General features: G+C 48.8%; 1 protein-coding gene across 1 annotated transcript in view; it reads right to left on the bottom strand.

The window, feature by feature from the left end:
• The window catches only part of LOC142577961 (glutamate receptor ionotropic, kainate 2-like), a 28135-nt gene extending 8183 nt beyond the window's left edge, over positions 1–19952 (bottom strand). The window contains exons 1-5 of the mRNA XM_075687390.1: positions 19853–19952; positions 15076–15166; positions 10856–11017; positions 7969–8122; positions 5840–6057 (exon numbers count right to left, since the gene is read on the bottom strand). Of these exons, the coding sequence (XP_075543505.1) occupies positions 5840–6057; positions 7969–8122; positions 10856–11017; positions 15076–15166; positions 19853–19908 (681 nt within the window). The 5' untranslated portion in view covers positions 19909–19952. The remainder of the gene's footprint in view (positions 1–5839; positions 6058–7968; positions 8123–10855; positions 11018–15075; positions 15167–19852) is intronic.
• Positions 19953–21253: the final 1301 nt, after the last annotated feature.

Genomic DNA, 21253 nt, shown 5'->3' with positions numbered 1-21253 from the left:
GCGTTTACGAAACAGCTGCATTCATATATACAGTGTGTTTCTTGAGCTCGAACAGGTAAAAACGAAAAAAAAAATACGTATAATCTATATAGCTTAATTTAGTTTGTTCAGGTGGATTACTTGAAAAGTGCGACATATTTGTATAAAAAGTTACACTGTCCCAAAAACTCATTCAAGATAACTAATTTACTCTAATTATTCCCTTCAGGGTTTATGCTGTGGTTGCGATATTGAAGCTAAGCAGCAGTCAAGTCATGCCTGACTAGCATAAATTGAAATAACAGCGCCAGTTTTGAAGGGGCTTGTCTGGTTAGACGTTGTCTTAGCAGGTATTTATATTTATCTCTCGCTTGACCAAGCGAGAGATAAATGCGCAACGTTTCACCGCAGCGCCTCACTGTGCCCCGTCCCTTCCTCTTAGGAGCAAGAAAAATAAGATACACAGCTTCGAACTGCCAAAACCACGCTCTGATTATGAGGCACGCTGTAGTGGGTAACACTGCATTAATTTTGACCACTCTCCGTTGGTGCACCAAATGCACGGTACACGAGCGTTCTTGCAGTCAGTCTTCATCGGGGCCCGGGTCGAATCTGCAACCTGGAGCTCAGGAGCGCAACACCATAGGCAGTGACTACAACGGCTAAAGAAATGCGGCAGAACCTTTGTTACGATGAACGTAGACATTAATGCGAATAGCAACGAATCTGTGTAGCGGCACACCGTATGGCCGCCGCAAGACGCGTCGGGTATGAGGCGCGCATGAAGCTGGGCTCCTTGAGCTTCCTTCTGAGCACGCTGCGTTATGTAGCTGCGCCGACGAGAAATTCGTGGGCGGTGCTTGTATGACTGTATATTCGGGTAAGTTTGATTATATATGTATGCCACGAGTTTGGTTCCGCCCAGCTCCGAATAAATGACATGTTTTTTTTTGCCATTGAAGTGCGGTGAATACTAAGTGGCACATAGTTACTCGAGGTAGCGTCACAGAGGTTCGTTGAAGAGTGGCGCAAACCCAGTGGAGCCTAGCCTGTGACCAAAGTTGGCATCACAGAAGTTCATTGAATAGCGGAACATGCCTAGTGCCACCTATCCCGTGGCCCAAGTTGGTCCATCGGTTCATTTTGAGTCCGGCACCCTCAGCGCAACAGCTTACTCCTCTACCCATTAGACCATGGACTACTCAGTGATTCAAGCTGGCTTAGGATCAATCCGCATTTAAAAAAATACAAAAGGTTTCAAGGCGATGAGCATTCTTCAGGAATTTGACGCACTTTCAGGGGACTATTTATCTATCTGACGTTTTCTCCACCAACTTGGGTCACTGTTTATTCCATTTTATTCGGTAATTCTACGCTATTCCATGCTAGTTCCAGAGATAGTAGAAAATTTATGCTCATATTAATTTGAAATAATCCACCGATTTCTTGGCCAATCCCCCATCGTGGGTAGGAGCCATACGTGTGACAGGCGGCGGCGGCGGCGGCGCAGCAGCAGCAGCAGCAGCAGCGGCGCAGCAGCAGCAGCAGCAGCAGCAGCAGCAGCAGCAGCAGCAGCAGCAGCAGCAGCAGCAGGCAGCAGGCAGCAGGCAAGCAGCAGGCAAGCAGCAAGCAGCAAGCAGCAAGCAGCAAGCAGCAAGAAAGCAGCAAGCAAGCAGCAAGCAAGCAGCAAGCAGCAAGCAAGCAGCAAGCAAGCAGCAAGCAGCAAGCAAGCAGCAAGCAGCAAGCAAGCAGCAAGCAGCAAGCAAGCAGCAAGCAGCAAGCAAGCAGCAAGCAGCAAGCAAGCAGCAAGCAGCAAGCAAGCAGCAAGCAGCAAGCAAGCAGCAAGCAGCAAGCAAGCAGCAAGCAGCAAGCAAGCAGCAAGCAGCAAGCAGCAAGCAAGCAGCAAGCAGCAAGCAAGCAGCAAGCAGCAAGCAAGCAGCAAGCAGCAAGCAAGCAGCAAGCAGCAAGCAAGCAGCAAGCAAGCAGCAAGCAGCAAGCAAGCAGCAAGCAGCAAGCAAGCAGCAAGCAGCAAGCAAGCAGCAAGCAGCAAGCAAGCAGCAAGCAAGCAGCAAGCAGCAAGCAAGCAGCAAGCAGCAAGCAAGCAGCAAGCAGCAAGCAAGCAGCAAGCAGCAAGCAAGCAGCAAGCAGCAAGCAAGCAGCAAGCAGCAAGCAAGCAGCAAGCAAGCAGCAAGCAGCAAGCAAGCAGCAAGCAGCAAGCAAGCAGCAAGCAAGCAGCAAGCAGCAAGCAAGCAGCAAGCAGCAAGCAAGCAGCAAGCAGCAAGCAAGCAGCAAGCAAGCAGCAAGCAGCAAGCAAGCAGCAAGCAGCAAGCAGCAAGCAAGCAGCAAGCAAGCAGCAAGCAGCAAGCAAGCAGCAAGCAAGCAGCAAGCAGCAAGCAGCAAGCAAGCAGCAAGCAAGCAGCAAGCAGCAAGCAAGCAGCAAGCAGCAAGCAGCAAGCAAGCAAGCAAGCAAGCAAGCAGCAAGCAGCAAGCAGCAAGCAAGCAGCAAGCAGCAAGCAAGCAGCAAGCAGCAAGCAAGCAGCAAGCAAGCAGCAAGCAGCAAGCAAGCAGCAAGCAAGCAGCAAGCAGCAAGCAGCAAGCAAGCAGCAAGCAAGCAGCAAGCAGCAAGCAAGCAGCAAGCAGCAAGCAAGCAGCAAGCAAGCAGCAAGCAAGCAGCAAGCAAGCAGCAAGCAAGCAGCAAGCAGCAAGCAAGCAGCAAGCAAGCAGCAAGCAAGCAGCAAGCAGCAAGCAAGCAGCAAGCAAGCAGCAAGCAGCAAGCAAGCAGCAAGCAAGCAGCAAGCAGCAAGCAAGCAGCAAGCAAGCAGCAAGCAGCAAGCAAGCAGCAAGCAGCAAGCAAGCAGCAAGCAGCAAGCAAGCAGCAAGCAAGCAGCAAGCAAGCAGCAAGCAGCAAGCAAGCAGCAAGCAAGCAGCAAGCAGCAAGCAAGCAGCAAGCAGCAAGCAGCAAGCAGCAAGCAAGCAGCAAGCAGCAAGCAAGCAGCAAGCAGCAAGCAAGCAGCAAGCAGCAAGCAGCAAGCAGCAAGCAAGCAGCAAGCAGCAAGCAAGCAGCAAGCAAGCAGCAAGCAGCAAGCAGCAAGCAGCAGCAAGCAGCAGCAAGCAGCAGCAAGCAGCAAGCAGCAAGCAGCAAGCAGCAGCAAGCAGCAAGCAGCAAGCAGCAAGCAGCAGCAAGCAGCAAGCAGCAGCAAGCAGCAAGCAGCAGCAAGCAGCAAGCAGCAAGCAGCAAGCAGCAGCAAGCAGCAAGCAAGCAGCAAGCAGCAAGCAAGCAGCAAGCAGCAAGCAGCAAGCAAGCAGCAAGCAAGCAGCAAGCAAGCAGCAAGCAAGCAGCAAGCAGCAAGCAAGCAGCAAGCAGCAAGCAAGCAGCAAGCAGCAAGCAGCAAGCAAGCAGCAAGCAAGCAGCAAGCAAGCAGCAAGCAGCAAGCAGCAAGCAAGCAGCAAGCAAGCAGCAAGCAAGCAGCAAGCAGCAAGCAGCAAGCAAGCAGCAAGCAGCAAGCAGCAAGCAAGCAGCAAGCAAGCAGCAAGCAGCAAGCAAGCAGCAAGCAGCAAGCAGCAAGCAGCAAGCAAGCAGCAAGCAAGCAGCAAGCAGCAAGCAGCAAGCAAGCAGCAAGCAGCAAGCAGCAAGCAAGCAGCAAGCAAGCAGCAAGCAGCAAGCAAGCAGCAAGCAGCAAGCAGCAAGCAAGCAGCAAGCAGCAAGCAGCAAGCAAGCAGCAAGCAGCAAGCAGCAAGCAAGCAGCAAGCAGCAAGCAAGCAGCAAGCAGCAAGCAAGCAGCAAGCAGCAAGCAAGCAGCAAGCAGCAAGCAAGCGGCAAGCAGCAAGCAAGCAGCAAGCAGCAAGCAAGCAGCAAGCAGCAAGCAAGCAGCAAGCAGCAAGCAGCAAGCAAGCAGCAAGCAGCAAGCAAACAGCAAGCAGCAAGCAGCAAGCAAGCAGCAAGCAGCAAGCAAGCAGCAAGCAGCAAGCAAGCAGCAAGCAGCAAGCAAGCAGCAAGCAGCAAGCAAGCAGCAAGCAGCAAGCAAGCAGCAAGCAGCAAGCAAGCAGCAAGCAGCAAGCAGCAAGCAAGCAGCAAGCAGCAAGCAGCAAGCAAGCAGCAAGCAGCAAGCAAGCAGCAAGCAGCAAGCAAGCAGCAAGCAGCAAGCAAGCAGCAAGCAGCAAGCAAGCAGCAAGCAAGCAGCAAGCAGCAAGCAAGCAGCAAGCAGCAAGCAAGCAGCAAGCAGCAAGCAAGCAGCAAGCAGCAAGCAAGCAGCAAGCAGCAAGCAAGCAGCAAGCAGCAAGCAAGCAGCAAGCAGCAAGCAGCAAGCAAGCAGCAAGCAAGCAGCAAGCAGCAAGCAAGCAGCAAGCAGCAAGCAAGCAGCAAGCAGCAAGCAAGCAGCAAGCAAGCAGCAAGCAGCAGCAAGCAAGCAGCAAGCAGCAAGCAAGCAGCAAGCAGCAAGCAAGCAGCAAGCAGCAAGCAGCAAGCAAGCAGCAAGCAGCAAGCAAGCAGCAAGCAGCAGCAAGCAGCAAGCAGCAAGCAAGCAGCAAGCAGCAGCAAGCAAGCAGCAAGCAAGCAGCAAGCAGCAGCAAGCAAGCAGCAAGCAAGCAGCAAGCAGCAGCAAGCAAGCAGCAAGCAAGCAGCAAGCAGCAAGCAGCAAGCAGCAGCAAGCAGCAAGCAGCAGCAAGCAGCAAGCAGCAGCAAGCAGCAAGCAGCAGCAAGCAGCAAGCAGCAAGCAGCAAGCAGCAGCAAGCAGCAAGCAGCAGCAAGCAGCAAGCAGCAAGCAGCAGCAAGCAGCAAGCAGCAGCAAGCAGCAAGCAGCAAGCAGCAAGCAGCAAGCAGCAGCAAGCAGCAAGCAGCAGCAAGCAGCAAGCAGCAAGCAGCAAGCAGCAGCAAGCAGCAAGCAGCAGCAAGCAGCAAGCAGCAAGCAGCAGCAAGCAGCAGCAAGCAGCAGCAAGCAGCAAGCAGCAGCAAGCAGCAAGCAGCAGCAAGCAGCAGCAAGCAGCAAGCAGCAGCAAGCAGCAAGCAGCAGCAAGCAGCAAGCAGCAAGCAGCAGCAAGCAGCAAGCAGCAGCAAGCAGCAAGCAGCAGCAAGCAGCAGCAAGCAGCAAGCAGCAGCAAGCAGCAAGCAAGCAGCAAGCAGCAAGCAAGCAGCAAGCAGCAAGCAGCAGCAAGCAGCAAGCAGCAGCAGCAGCAGCAGCAGCAGCAGCATGTGCTGTGCTGTGCTGTGCTGTGCTGATGAAAGTTGCTGTGCTGATGAAAACGGGTTAGAAACTAACGGTCCGATCAACTTGGGCCACTGGGTATGTGCCACCTAATCTATTTGCATCCAGATACTGTTAAAGTTTGAACAAATAAGTGTTTCGCATAGTTTCCTAGTGATCAGTGTTTGCGCAGAGTCATCGCACATGTCATCTACATGATTATCAACATCAACGGCCCCAAAAACCACCTCTGAGGCACACCACACTCCACTACAGCAGTTGTATATAGTTTATAATGTAGCCAATTTTAATGCATGGTTTTCTATGGTGGTGGTGGTGGTATTAACAATCCGGCAAATTCGTGGCCTGGGCCTAGGCCGCCCCTGAGGAGGTCCGCAGATCCTGTCTCCTCGCCGCCTCACGGGCTTGCTGGATGGCCCATACTTGATTTTCGAGGTTTGAGCTCGCAGCTTCATCTGGGGAAACTGCACTTTCTTCGCATATAACGTCACATTCCCAAAGAATGTGTCTAAGAGTTGCGTGAGCCCTGCTGCATAGCTTGCAGTGATATAAAATTTTATGAGATCAATGGCAACATCGCGCATACTGTAGTCATGCGACATTGCAAGGAGAATTATCATGATTTTCAATGTGAAATGGTGTGCTGAAATTTTTTTCACCTTGAGCAGGTTTTCATAGGCTCCACCTTTCCAAAGGAAAGGGCGAATGTTGGTGCGCCGAGCTAGATCTTTAAAACTGTCGATGCGCTCCGGTTCCGGAAAAAGCATCATGGTGGCTTTCATGTGTCCCGTGAAGGCGTTCATCAGGACAACCACGATCAGCCACCAGCTGGCGAGTATCATCCGTCCTGGCGAATCTTGGGGCATGCGCATTGATGCTGCGAAATAAATAAAGCAGGGGCCGAATCGACAAAGTTGTTTGTTTGTGAGGGCTTGCCGCAATTGGTCGGCCGCCGTCTCTAATAATGTACCCAACGTCACGATTGGATGCACTATGCTCTTACGAACAGTTTTAGTGTGAGCACGTTTTCGTGAATGCTACCCAGATTTGATAGTGTAGTGATCAGAGAAGGACACAAGCGGCCGTCCCTGCGAGCGCCTATAGTTCTCCTGCTTCTCTCCTCGTACCCGCAGGACAAGTGCCAGACTCCGAATAAGCCTCTTTGTCTTCATTTAGTAGCGAGCTACTGCAATCAAAGGCGTCTCTATGCCCCAAATTAGGGAATTGTGGCGTGGCTCAATACGCTTGTAAATGCCGCGGCTTGGCACGGGTTTTGCCAGCGAACGGAAGCCCCGTTTACCAAAGCACTCCAAATGTTGGGTGCTCCATGTTAAGGTGGCTCCTGGTGCAAGTTGGCTAAGTTAGGCTGTCGCCTTCTCCAAGAAATGGTATAGTCTTACTGACCACCTTGTAATCATTGTAATAAGTGGAATTCAAAATATAACATTAAGATCTGAATTGCATTAATATGTGAAATAAATTTAACTCTGTATCAGCTCCTCACCATAAGCTATCTTGTTCATGGAGGCAGCGCGCGTTAATTTCATGGTATGTGTTTTCTGCAAACCGTGAAACAAAAGTTCTACAGCACAATAGCGCTCTTGTGAGGATGCGGAAGCCTCAATAAGTATTGTATAATACCGCAACAGAGAAACGCGTCACGTGCTATGATGCTATTGCAAGTAGCTTGAGCTAGAAATTGGACGTGGTGTTTTTCTAAAAGGGTCGTGCAGATTTTGCTACCAATGTGCATTGGTATCATTGCGTGCATTATCAGCAGTAAATTTACACTATTGAGTGAGTATGTGTCCCGCAGCTTATAGACAATGCTTACAAGCTAACTAGCATAAAAATAGAGCATATTTAATGACTCAGTATTTCGAAAAATGCACGTTGTGCCCCCAGTAAGAAAACTGCACTTTTTCAAATGACGGGGCAACTTTTATTTTGCACTCATCATTTAATATATCGACAAAAAGCGGTCGCTCACATTAAAAAATTCCCCTAGAAGAATTTTACTGCTAGACGGCTTTTAGCGGCCTTTTTATATTATAGTATAGCGGGAACGTCATTTCTTCTAAAGATAAGTTATGTGCCGAAGCGCTGTCTGAATTATCTGAATATATCTTATTAATGAATGAATATATATGAGCAGTGTCTGAACAATGAGGCAGTGTTGTCTCGGGACAAAGCGGTGCGAAATATCTCAAGCCAAGGGATATGCTCAAGCTGCGTCAATCACGCGTTGAAGAAAAAAACCAGGATCGCTGCTTTTCGGCATGTATACTAACTTCGTGCAATCAAGCGCACACTGAAGTAAGAATTTTAGCCAACGTTTACGAGAAATCTTTGTCAGGAACATTATTTATTCCAACCACTACGAACCTGCAGTAGTTCGAATTACACATGACTGCAATTTAATAAAATAATCTGGTATATACTACAGAATTCGTGGCAGCACAGGAATGCCATCTTTTTTGGAAAGAATTAATAGCGCAGTTCCTAGGCACTAACGCTCTGTTCTTATAACACTGAATATATCAAAATAAAGAAAACTGCAGCGTACGACAGGCATTCAGTTAGATATGGGTGTGCAAAGTACGACATCCAACAAAGACGCCATGCCCTAGTACAGTTAAGAGTGGCAGGTACAGTTATTTCCACGTTTAATATCCGCAGATGTAAGTCACATCCTGATTCTTTGTATGTGGGAACCAAATACAGGTAAAAAAATATCCGAACGCTCAAACATGCGTCTTGAAAGAGATCTAATATGATTGCCACTTACACTCCATGAACATGGCTGAGACGTACAGCCACCAGTTTTCCTCAAGGAGTCGCCCCAGTCGAATGTTCGAGCCTTGTTTGGCTCGCACACGTGCGTCCAACAGAACAGCACTTATCACACAGACCGCCAAGGAGCATAGCAGGCCCGCCCACACCTTCGAAAAGAAAAAAAAATGATTGGGCAGGCTGTATCGGGGACGCAGGTCGCAGTGGGGTACGTGAAACGTGTTTTGCGTGCTGCAGGACGTGTACAGCACTATAGGGCACAGCAATGACGTAACCACACACACGAGTGGCGTTTATTCACGCATAGCGAAGCTTACGCTTCGAGCAATTGCGACACACCTATTGTGAGTATACTGCGCTCAAATCTCTTGCTGGCTTCGTATTCGTGGGTCGGCCAGCAGTGATCAAAAGCGGTGGGCGCGAGTTGGCATCCCTCTTGTCTTTCAGTCTTAGCCTTGATCTTGTCATTTCTGGAGCCTGCATGCGTGTCGGAAGCCGGGGCTGCCATAGCCGAGAGGCCGCCAATATTGCTGCATCAAGTTTCCCCACTTCTAGCCCTTATAACTCCTGATAAGCACGGTTTGAGTTTGATAAATTATACCTACTACGGCAGAATGAGCTATCCTAAACGCGGCCACTGCCGCTCAGATCGACAGACGTACTGCTGAGCCATGCTCTGAACGCCGAGCGAGAGGCTAAATGATGCTCCAGTTGCGTCATGCATGGCACGATTACGGCGCCATCTGTTCACGCGACCCATGCGTGACTGAGTAATGTTTTTTTCCCTTTAGACAACGATATCAAAGCACGGTGCGGGGGTAGTGCTGTTGCAAAGATATAAGCGATAATAGCATTACTCATTCTCTTTGCATGCAGTTTTCTCCTGTGCTGACCCAACTGAAAGGCGTGTAATGTCAAAAGGTAGGCGAGAGGCACAACTGTGCCGCGCGCAAAGTTCTAAACATAATACCGTCGTAGCAGAGGAAGAGACACTGACATTGGCTTTGTTCGTCTGGGGAAGCGATCTCTCGACTCTGCAAGAGCGCTGCACGATGGTTGTTTCACAATGAAAAAGCTCCGCCAGTCTCTTCGAGGAAATTTTGTTGTTTCGTAAGACGCATCGCTATTGTGCAATCGATGGGCAGTTAAGTGCAGTTTCATGCACTACACCAAGGGAAAGCATGAATGAATTCAGGCCTCTTCGCCTGCCTTCCGCAGGCTTTTCTTGGAAGGTAGTTTATTATATACTTTTTCTGGCATCCGTGGTCTTATTACTACTAAAATATACAGTATAAGCTTGGCTGTGGCTGAACTTAGCGTAATTTCCCTTAGTTTTTATAGCGAAGCTTTCTCTGGTTACACACACAGACACACACAGACACACACAGACACACACACACACGCACACACACACACACACACACACACACACACACACACACACACACACACACACACACACACACACACACACACACACACACTCGAGGACAGGAAACCCGTGAGGCCCGATTTTTATTAGTCATATCCTAAGAAGTCAACAAGCAATGCCACCAAGGACAGCACAGGTGAAATTATCTGCAGTACCTACCTGAACGAAAGAAATGACAAAAAGAAAATGGGAAGGAATGTTGATAAGGAAACGGCGCCTTGGTAGCTCAGCTGGTAAGAGCATCGCACGCGTAATGCGAATACGTGGGTTCGTATCCCACCTGCGACCGGCTGTTTTAAATGCCTTAGCATTTCTATGCGTACCAATTGGCAACAACCGGCCGTGCGTAGTCCCGTAAGATGCTTTCAACATAGCGCCCGCAGCAGTGAGCGAATTCACCTTCGTGCTGCCTCTCGCTTCAACGCTAACGAAGGGGCGAGGTCGAAGCACTGACGGAGCTCTCAGCTCACGCCGCCCTCTGCCCCTTTCGTAGATCGCTTTCTTCAACGCCAAGCGGCGAGAACACAGCGCGCGAAGCTATCAGGAGTCGGCACTCTCTCTCGCCATCGCAGATCGCTTTCGAGATACGGTCCGTGCGGCCGTGCTATACGGAGCCGCCGCCGGAGTTCTTTTGGTCAAGGTTCATAAGGGTTCGACGCGGATGGATAAAACGCTAAATAGCGATAACGGCTTATGGTACTCGGAACACCATCAGTGCACCTGGGGCCATCACCTGCAGTACTTTGTTTGCGTCATCAGTACACCTTGCGGCGGTGTCCTCACGTGTTCGTGTCGCCGCAGCGCTGTCATTTGTACTCGCCGGATCAAGTTTCATAGCATTGGTAATGACAACTGGCTGCGTGGATGTGAGCAAGTGGCACAATGTTTGCGCATTTAGACCACTCCCAGAGGAGTTGCTGGGTAATTTTTTTCACCCTCTTTCATTTTAATTTATTGATAATTTCTTTATTTCGCTTAAGGCATGCAGGTGATTTCCCCGATGCTGTCCTTGGTGTCATTGCTGGTTGCTTATGTTGGCTTCTTAAGTACATCTGTACAGCATAACTAAAAATAATTCTACATAACACCTGAGTAAATAAAGTCGTCTCGCAAGTATTTCTAAAACACATCGATCTGGTGATAGAATAGCACATGATATATCATACTTTTTTACTTGCTGGGTTTTCATTGATTTATCGATTTGTAATCTGACACTGGGTGTGCACCCGATCTTCGCCAATCCTCGAAATTGGCAAGGATAGGGCTAGAATCTTCCAAGTGGGGTTCTCGTGAGTCGGTATGCCGACCTATGGCTATGTGCTGAAATCTATCCCCTGCTGCGCGATATATTCGTGTTCTTTTTTTTTCTCGTGTCCACAGTGGAAATATGCTTCTTAGCAGCGTACTCAGCCATGTTAGAATTCACGCAAGCAGAATTTTTCTTGCTTACCTGCCAGTGAAACGCCATGAGTGTTCCAAAGGCGCTGATTTCCACCAGGTCTGGGAATCCGGCCAAGATGGCCAAGTACTCCGCCATTATTTGTGGAGAGAAATTGACAACTTGGGTACGATCATATGTCACCGAGATCGGAGTGATAACAATGTCAGCCCTCTGTGAAGAAACAAGTAGACGTGAGGCACAAATCGTGCGAAAAGAAGCGCCTCCCATAGGGGAGGGGGGTATAGGGAGGGGGGAAGGGTTGGTTGAGTTAGCGCGGCGATCGTGAAAAACACCTCGTGGAGGTCACTGTATGGAGATTTTCGTTCTCCCCACAGGTTCTATTTGCGAGGTGTGACGGGAAACGGCATCCTATACTACGTGCAGGTGGCGCGAAACAAATCCGAGATAACGGGCCACACGAACGCAGGTATATTTCAAGGTAATACTAAACGCTATAGAGATCCCCGAAATTTTCTAGGTGATTTCTGCAAATTTGAGCAGCTGCACAGCACAGACCGTGAACAGGTGCCAGTACTGCGCTGGAACTTTCAGCCCTTGGGTGAAGCACGGTAATATTGTCCCCCGCGCCGTGACGAGGTGCTGTTGGATACTGCACGGGCGAGCAGGTAAAATAAAATCAATTAAGTGCTCTCGATCAACCGCTACGTCGATCTAATAACGTGGCGCACGTTATTCTGGAATGATCAGGCCACAATCATGAAGCGAGCTGCATGCGTACTGGTGAGAGCTCTACTAAAAGAGCTGTACTAAAGAAAAGGCGCAATTAAGCTTTCCTAGATTTCGTGCAGGAAACCGGTGTCTCTGCGAGAGCGTATGTCTATATGTGCGCCAGATCTACACAGAAAGGTGGGTAACGGAGTAGACCGGCTTGCATACATGACTTCCCTGCTTTCCCCAGTGAAGCTCGCAATGACTTTGACAGTTTCTTCCTGTTTTTTTTTTCTTTTGGAACGAAGCTTTCCAGGTGTAAGCTCCTGGACGTTGCTGACCATGACTGTTGCTGCTGCTTCTATTTTACCGACTGGCTTACACACAAGACAGCATTCGTATTACGAATTGGCCTGCATATGTAGCCCAGTCTGTAAACTACCCCTACAGACTACGGGTTGTCGCCTCTATCTTTTACTGAATTGCATGGTAAAGGAACAAACGACACCACATATTCTGAGAGCAGCAAATATATGCTTTCAAACGCCTAATTCCGTTAATAAATCGAAGCTTCCTGTGTCTTCTTTTCCGTGATTTACCGCGTTTGCTCGGTCGGCTTCTTGCCGAGTATAGCCGGCTCTAGAAATAATGCAATTGATAAACTGGGCTGGTCATGGAGTTGGTGTTTCCATCAGTGGACCTATCACGGAGACAGAGTTATCCTCAACAGCCTGGTTAACATGGGTCACGTGGCGATGTTTTCGGCTTCTCATTAATTTCCTAGGTAGGCGTCGCTAGGCAGGCAATCGCTATGCTGCAAAACGCGTTGCAGAAGAGAAGCGGATTGGTAGCATTAATTAGGCGAAAGCTTCGTTTCACATGCATTCCAACATGTGATTTCGGTCGAGAGAACTTTGTTTCTTTGATTGCCTTCAGGTGGCGCTTGAGTCGTCATTCATTGGCTGAGACAGTTACCGTGCGCTCTGGTGCATTGTGGAGCAACCGAAAGAGGTTTCAGGTCCATACCTGAAAGCAGCTATGGACCTGCTTTCAGGAATCGTGCTCCGTCTATAGTGCTCGTCGCCCTGTAGAGGCTATGGGAGCTACTACGTCGACTAAGCGTGATTATGGAAGCAGCAAACGGCTATGGTGCGCTAGTTGGGACTGATTGATCTAAACTGCCCTGAATTACCAACGGATTCTTACAGTAAGCTATGGCTCACATTCGCTGGACATGAGAACTGCATATCATCGCTCCTAAACAGCTTTTAATTTTCACATTGTACAATAATATGCGCTGCTTGCTTGTGTAACGTTTCCATTTTGGTTACCTGTGAGATAAAATATTCTGGAAATATTTCTTTTTCGATACCACTTGCGGTGCTTTCTTTTCAAAATATTGGGCCTAATTTTTGTCTTCTTCATGAACGCGGTATCATGCGGACGTTACATGGTTAGAGAGCTTTGGCAGTGAGTGCGGCGCAAAGGAGCTGCTTCCGAATAAGCATTTTCATAGTCCTTAAGTTGGCGAGAGTGGCCATGTGGGCTTGTTGGTTGTGGGCTTGCTGGAATACACATAGTGCTTCGTGTGTATCTTCTTTATTTGCCTTCTGGTGTCTTCGTTCCTTGACAGGGCTACATCATGATCATCGTGATCATCATCAGCCAATCTTATGTCCACTGCAGGACGAAGGCCTCTCCCTGTGATCTCCAATTACCCCTGTCATGCGCCAACCGATTCCAACTAGCACCCGCGAAGTTCCTCATTTCATCGCTCCACCTAGTCTTCTGCCGTCCTCGACTGCGTTTCCCTTCTCTTGGTACCCATTGTGTAACCCTAATGGTCCAACGGTTATCATACCTGCGCATTACATGACCTGCCCAGCTCCATTTTTTTCTCATGTCCATTAGAATATCGGCTATACCCGTTTGCTCTCGGACCCAAAACGCTCTCTTTCTGTCTCTTCACGTTATGCCTAGCATTCTTCGTTCCATCGTTCTTTGCGCGGTCCTTAACTTGTGCTCGAGCTTCTTCGTCAATCTCCAAGTCTCCGCCCCATTTGTCAGCACCGGTCAAATGCACTGATTCTACACCTTCCCTTTCAATAATAATGCTAAGCTTCCAGTCAGAAGCTGACAATGTCTGCCGTATGCGATCCAACCAATTTGTATTTTTCGAGGAATTTCCTTCCCATGATCAGGGTTCCCTGTCATTAGTTTACCTAGGTAACGTACTCCTTCCCAGCCTCTAGAGGCTGATTGGCGATCCTGAACTCTTGCTGCCTTGCCCGGCTATTCATCATTATCTTTGTCTTCTGCATATGAATCTTCAACGCCACTCTACACTCTGTCTGTTAAGGTCCTTAATTATTTGTTGCAACTGGTCTGCAGTGTGTCTGAATAGAACAACGCCATCGGCAAACCGAAGGTTGCTAAGATATTCGCCGTCGATTCTTACTCCGAAGCCTTCCCAGCTTAATAACTTGAGCACTTCTTCCAAACACGCAGTGAATAATGTAGGAGAGATTGTGTCTGCCTGTCTGACCCCTTTCTTTATAGGTATCTTCCTACTTTTCTTGTGTAGAATTAAGGTAGGTGTAGAATCTCTTTATATATTTTCCAATGTATTTATGTAGAGCGTCTGAACTCCTTGATTGCGTAATGCCTTTATGACTGCTGGTATCTCTACTGAATCAAATGCCTTTTCGTAATCTATGAAAGCCATATAGAGAGGCTTATTGTACTCTGCGGATTTTTCGATTACCTGATTAATGACATGGATGTGATTCATTGTAGAATATCTCTTCCTGAAGCCAGCCTGTTCCCTTAGTTGACTAAAGTCCAGTGTTGCCCTTATTCTATTGGAGCTTATTGTGGTGAATATTTTATATAATACTAGGAGTAAGCTAATGGGCCTATAATTTTTCAATTATTTAACGTCTTCCTTCTCGTGGATTAGTATAATGCTTGCTTTCTTCCAGTTTTCTGGGACCCTCGCAGTCGATAGATACCTCGTATAAAGAGCCGCCAGTTTTCCAAGCATTATGTCTCCTCCATCTTTTATTAAATCGACTGTTATTCTACCTTCTCCTGCCGCTCTTCCTCGTTTCACGTCTTGTAGGGCCCTTTTGACATCATCGCTAGTTAAAGGAGGAGTTTCGGTATCCTGTTTATTGCTGTTTCTAATGGAGGTATCCTGACTCCTCTGGGTACTGTACAGGTCAGTATAGAATTCTTTCGTTGCTTTTACATACCTTCGAGATTGCTGATGATATTACCCTGCTTATCTTTCAGTGCATACATCTTGGTTTGTACTTCACGAACTACAACTAGCTCGTTAAGTTGGGATTGTTTTCCAACTCGCTGGGCCACACTGTGCATTACCTATATTACTGCACCAATGCAAAAAAACTGCCAAAGCACAGGAATAGCGCATGAATATTTGTTACTATTCCACTAGTTGATTACTACACAGCGAACGCAAAAAACCCCGCCAGTACAGGGGCTGCTTATAAAATATGTAGCCACAGAGACGGCTCGCTCGGTGGGCAGTTACTTACATTTCTATACAGGTCGCCGACTAGACCTATCCAAGTTCCATTCGGAAGGGCTATGCCTGTGCCTCCTTCGTCTGGACAAACCATGTTATAGCTGAAAAATGAAAATGAGCGAAATGTGAGATTGCTGTAGTCAGAGCACACTTCGGAAGTGTGAAATTCCTGGTTCTACGTCATTTTGCATGTAACATATTTTGCACCACCGCCGTTCTTCCACAATGGGCAGACTGGCGCTGTAAGTTTCATTCTCTCTCGTGGAATGGTGGTAGTCATAGGCGCCGACTAAGGGAGGGCCCCTCCGAAGTATTCCAGGGAGTGGGGGGCAGAGCAAGTCCCTCCTCCCGGCGATGCGATGGCCTCCCTTTACCCCTTTCTTTCTAAAGGGTTACCACATGCTGTTACCCACATTACTTGAGGTTTCTTTTGAGTTGGCTCTACCTTTTCACTTAAAATTTTATTGTGGCTGAAGGCTCACTGCGTCCTTCTTGCGCGGATGCGCATGGCTAATACTTCTTACTTTTGCATTATTTCTGCAAATCCTGACAACACGAGGGCAAGCGCATGACAAGCACCAGCGGCGGCTTCCTAATCCGTATTTTCTCACTTCAACTTTTTTTTAAAACTTTCCAGTGCAAACAGCATATAGTGGTGGTGGTGGTGTTGCAGCTGGCGGAGTCAGCCCAGTGTACATAGCCGCCAATTGTTCCGCCTGAGCCTCCTATGAGCTGAGATCGAGGGTGTGTCACCAGGTGTCGATGAACCCCGTGTCCCGCATGAAAGCAATCAGCAGCCGTCGCAGTCACTTCCTGATTGTCGCGGGCCCTCCGGGGAAAACGGCACCTTCAATGGTACTGTGCATAAGACCACTCTTTTGGAGGCTGTGGACCATCGTTCTTCTTTCTGTGTCGAACTGCAGGCGTAGCCAAATGAAATGTTCAGTGTCGCCGATATCACCACAGAAGGCACAGAGCGGCGAAGGGCAACGTCGAGTCTTGAATAACCATATACCGGGCTGTACGCGGAATCGATTCTGAAGCGGCACACCAGCGTCGCTTTCTTGTGAGTAAGTCCATGGAAAACAGAAGCTGCGTGTGGAGTCTTTTGGATCACCCTAAAGTGATTGCGGATTGCATTCTCAAAATTCTGAAAAATGTTTGGCGCTCTCATTTATGGGACACCAGTCAGCGCTAGGCGTGCGACAAAGTCAGCATTTTTCGTTTTCTTCAATTCCTACATGGGATGGGATTAATTGAAATTTTACATTAGATCGCTTGCTCACTAGACATTTAATCAGTGCCATAGATTGCCTTGTAAAGTTTTCTCGAGGTAGGCCGAGATGGTGGTCGTTGTGACGCTGACTTTGAGTCCGTCAGCAACTTGACATGTCGTGCAGAATAGGCCCGTAGTTTTCGCAAAACAGGGGTAACTAGGCGCTTTTTATTGCTGCAGATGAAACTACGCCATCCAGGTGGCCAGAACATGGCACGTCAAGGGACGGTGTGCAGAATGCTGCTGCGCAGCTACCTGTTCACACAACGACCTGGCCGTCTGTGTATACTTGTACGTGGCTTTGATACGCTGTGGTCATGCGGTCCAGTACAAGTAACTTTGTTTCGACAGCTTGAATGGTGTGTTTCGCCGAGAGGTGGGGTACACTGAGGCTGCAGGTCACGTCTGAAAAAGACCACGGTGGTTCGAGACAACGCCGTTTAGGACATTTCAATCCTAAAAATCGGAAAGCATTCAGCGCCGTATGGAAATGAGAGCGAGTTCTTGCTCTTAGCCACCGAAGAAGCGCAGTGCATGCGGGGCACTCGCCCATCCTTAGTAGCTGTGTCAACAAGGCCTGAGATGCGAAAAGACGGTGCGGAAGAGACTGCTTCATTAGTAACGTTTTTGTTTGAGGCCGCCCGAGGAACTCCCGTCGCCAAGCGAAGTTCCTTTTTATGTACTAGCTGCCTCTAAGCGTACGAACTGACTCGATGATGGTGATATCAGCGGCAGCTAATAGAGAATGTGGCCTGTTATCAGTACAGCCTTAAGTTTAAGCACCAGCATAGCATTGTTTCACCAAAGTACACCTGCCATGCATCGAAGTGCGTTGACTTCTTGCACTGATGCAGCAACACTGCCAACTGCGCGTCGCCACGGTAACATCGTGTCGATAGCGACGCCCATGAAACGAACACTAGTTGCATGACAAATCGGTGGCCTCTGATATTCAGCATCAGTCCTGTTGATTTTCGCATTGCTCTAATATGAGTGGAAGTCAAAGCGCACCGACTCTGCGGTTCTCACATTTGCTCCAAATTCTGACCCCCCCCCCCCCCCCCCGAGAAGGCTAACCTCGGCATTATCAGACACGAGCTTGTAGACTGCGTGGAGACACCACCTCGCTGTTTTAAGTGCCAGGGCTTCGTACCTGTAGCTACGTACTGTCGGGAGGGAACCGAGATGTAAGCGCTGTGGCCGGCTTTGCGACTTTAAGACGTGCGCAAGTAAAGACAATTTTGTGCGTGCTAAGGGGTTTGAGGTCCGAAGTCGGCGCCCATCGATGATTCGAGTGCACGGTGGCAGCGCGAAGGAAGAGCCGTTGTCCGGTAACGCGACGCTTTATTCAAACGCCGAGGCGTCTGTCCGAGTTCAAGCCAGAAACTTCGCTCTCCCCCACACAACCAAAACATGACTTTTTAAACCATCAGCTGCACAAAAGAGTCACAAACCATTCAGTCAAACATGCGAGTTCACCCCATTGCAACCAATAGGACAACAAGCTTCGTGCCGCACACGGCATTGGCGGAAACAGCGGCACACTTTACAACACGCCAGGGGATAGGTTTGCTCAAAGGCACGTGTCATCTCCCTCTCCCCTACTTTAGGCTCCGAGTATCCGCCTTGATATCCTCCCCTTTTTGTGCTGCAAGTGGCCGCCACGCAGGCTACGAGAATGTTTCCGCGAAACCACGGCTTATTGACGGCATGTCTGCCGGACAGTGGGCTGCCCTGCCAGTACTAAGAAAACTTCGTCTCCCTTGTTGCTGTGGGCCGGCTCGCTTGAAATCCAAACACCATAATTGGGACTCGATGTCGGTCGCACACAAACCCATCCATCGGTCGTAGCCGGCTAACTGGTCGTAAAGATACCGTCGTTTTCACAAGGCATTCTCAGAAGGCGTGCGCGGATGCCAAACACTGACACGGAAACCGGATTGGCAGTGTCGCGTCACCTTCTTCTGGTCTCTCTCTCCTTCATATTTTTCTCCTCACACCTCTTTCCCCCCGTGCAGTGCTGTTGAGGTCTTCTCCTCTGAGAGACCGTTACGGCGCTGCACTTATCTCTTCTTCTCCTTCAAAATCTCTACTCTCTCTCTGGTGTCGCATCGCCCAATTTCTGTGACCGTGATGGTCGACGGGACATGTGGGAATCGCATGGGCATTACTGGTGGCGGTGGCCTCAAACACTCCCTTACCTTTAGCTTCACGCCCGTCTCCCAGAACGTTAACCTTCAGCTACCGTCGCCCCTTTTGTTCCGAGCGAGGGCGCAGATCTGGCGCCTCTCCTACGGCGCAACCACTAATCCAATTTCTTCCCACGCGTGGGTGTCTGCCGCGTCCCCTCTTCGCAGAACCCATCTGCGTCCTTCGTTTCTGGTTGTTGGCCGATACAGCAAGGTGTGAAATCATCCTGCGCTTTGCTGTAGTCGCATAAACTGGGCCCCACAACAACAGCAAGACCAACCCCCTAACCTCAAACTGACTCTCGGCATAATTTGTGCGCGCACGCGCTTGTGTGTGTGTGTGTTCGTGCGCGCGCGTCTCGTGTTTCGACTCCTTATGCACTCACACAAAGCTTCGCTGCATATAGATTCCAACTCGTTGGATCTGCTGCATTTTATTGCGATAGCCATTACACGGGCACTCCAGGCGCAGTTTTACCGTCGCCGTCGCCGTGATGTTTCGTATCAAGTCCAAGGGCGATAACACCGTCGTCGCACTCCGTATGCTGTATGTGTGAGTGAAAGCGTGCGAGGCTGAGACGACGATCGCGGCTCAATCTCGCGCGCTCGAGGGAGGAAAGCGGGGAGGAAGCGTGCCGTCTTCCGTCGCGCGCACAGAACCAGAGGGAGGCGAGTCGAGGGGAGGTGTTGTACTTCGGCAGCAACGCGCGATTGCGCGCGTTTTATCCTGAAAGCAATCTGCTTTGGGGGCAGAACGTAGGTGGGCCGACGACGGGACAAGTAAGAACACAAACACCGAAGCTCTGAAAGAAGTGTATGGCCTACGAAACATATTCTCTGTATGTTGAAACGTGTCAGGAGGTAATAATCGCGTGAATACGAAATGACTATGTTCTCGGGAATAGTATTCATCCATGAAAAATTATGAAGCCATCGTGTAGAGGATCGTTTAGATTAGGCGGATGTCAATAGGAAGAAACATTTTCTCAAACATGGGCATTGTATTCATTTATGCTGCGCCATTTCCAGTCTCATTTCGCTGAGCTACGTCGACGGAATTTTTGCCGAAGGAGATTGTAGGCAGGTTGTACGGCACAATGACAACGTTATATCAGTAAACTTGGCAACAGGCTCCAGCAAATGACGCATTCGTTCTTCATCGGGCGCAAGCATATCTTTCACACCGGAAGTAGCGTAACACCTTTGTGGTTGAGCGATTGCAAGCTACGCAGCCGTTTTGTACGCTTTAGTACGAAAGTGGCAGGACCGGCACGTAAGCGCCTAGAAATAGAATGCAGATGTTGAAATGAGGCTATGCTCACGTGAAGCCAGCTTCCTGAGAGAGGACCTCAATCATGTTCGCCATTGGACCGTACATCTCCTTTGTTCTGGTATTGCTGCTGCAGTTCAGCGCTATCCAAGGCAGCCACTGCCACAAGGAAAGAATCAAGATGCCCTATCTCATAGGCCGTCATATTCAGCAAGAAATACATTGCAACGCAGTGATAAGTACGGATAACGGAAATATCTGTTTCTCACTATATGCAGTGCGTTACCACCCCCGAACGTTTAGGATGCCAATAGCACCCCCATTTTAAGCTTACTAATAAATGCGTACATCTTCTCAATCTTGAGGTCAGAGTATTTACTCAACGTCTACATTCACTTTTTCTAAGTTGTTGCGTGTTTTCACTATCGTTTCGTCTAACATGTATTAGCTCTTGTTTTCTGATGGAGTGTTGTTTCATTCTGTAGGGTGCGGCTTCGATATATAGAGATATTCAACTTTATTCTTACACATTGGTTCATATTGCGATAGGCTGACGAAGAAAACGTGTTAAGCTTAGTCCGAATAAGACGACGCTCTTAACTTCACACGCTGTCTGCCATCTTGCCAGCTGCCGCAGTTATTGTAAATATCCTGTGAATATATTTTTTACTTCTTTTACCCCCTGACACTTTTGGTGGAACTACTGTTCCGTGGACTATTTTAACTTCGTTCTACCAATCATGTTTTACTTCGGGATATATTCTAGACCATAATATCTTGACATTCTGCATATTTGGTTGGTGACTTCCTTTCTAAGGAGGCCTTCAGCGTATGAATATATGTGGCGAAATAAAATGGTATTTTGTGAAGACCCGAGTAAATTTTCTGGTTCTCGTCTATAAAAGATAATCTGCTGGTTGCGATGGGGGCACTCCGTTACATTGTACTTCGCTTGAAAATGGGTTCGAGATCATCATGAGGTGAGAATTCGGTTTCAGTATCGTATTCCTAAGGATGTCCTTTCTCTGTGTAACTGTGGCTTTGTGTGGTCACATTCAAAAATGTTCTCAATGCGCATCGTCTAGCGCGTGACGTTGCGGGACGCCGAATATTGCTGACGCGTTTTAGCAGAAGTAGTACGTCCTTGAAATCCGCGGCGCTACTGCAGATGTTTGAGGGTTATATTTAGCTCTTGATGCCGGCGCAGGAATAGCCCTGCCACCTCACGGACTGCGACCATACATATTTAAGGCAAGCGTTATACGATTACCTTTAACGAATATATCGAAGTGCCCGTGACCACTGATGGCAGAAACTACTCTATACCGACTAGTTACTTCATTTATTCGGTCACAAGGCTATCCATAACACTTAACTGCGATTTCGTTTCTTTAGTATCTTTCTTCTGCTACATTCGCAGACTGTCGCTTAAACGCCCTTACCAAGAAGTTAG

This window comes from Dermacentor variabilis, chromosome 4 (genome assembly GCF_050947875.1).
Source record: "Dermacentor variabilis isolate Ectoservices chromosome 4, ASM5094787v1, whole genome shotgun sequence".
Taxonomy (NCBI): Eukaryota; Metazoa; Arthropoda; class Arachnida; order Ixodida; family Ixodidae; genus Dermacentor; species Dermacentor variabilis.
The sequence above is the reverse complement of the archived record's forward strand: the minus strand, read 5'-3'. Positions and strand labels throughout refer to the sequence as shown.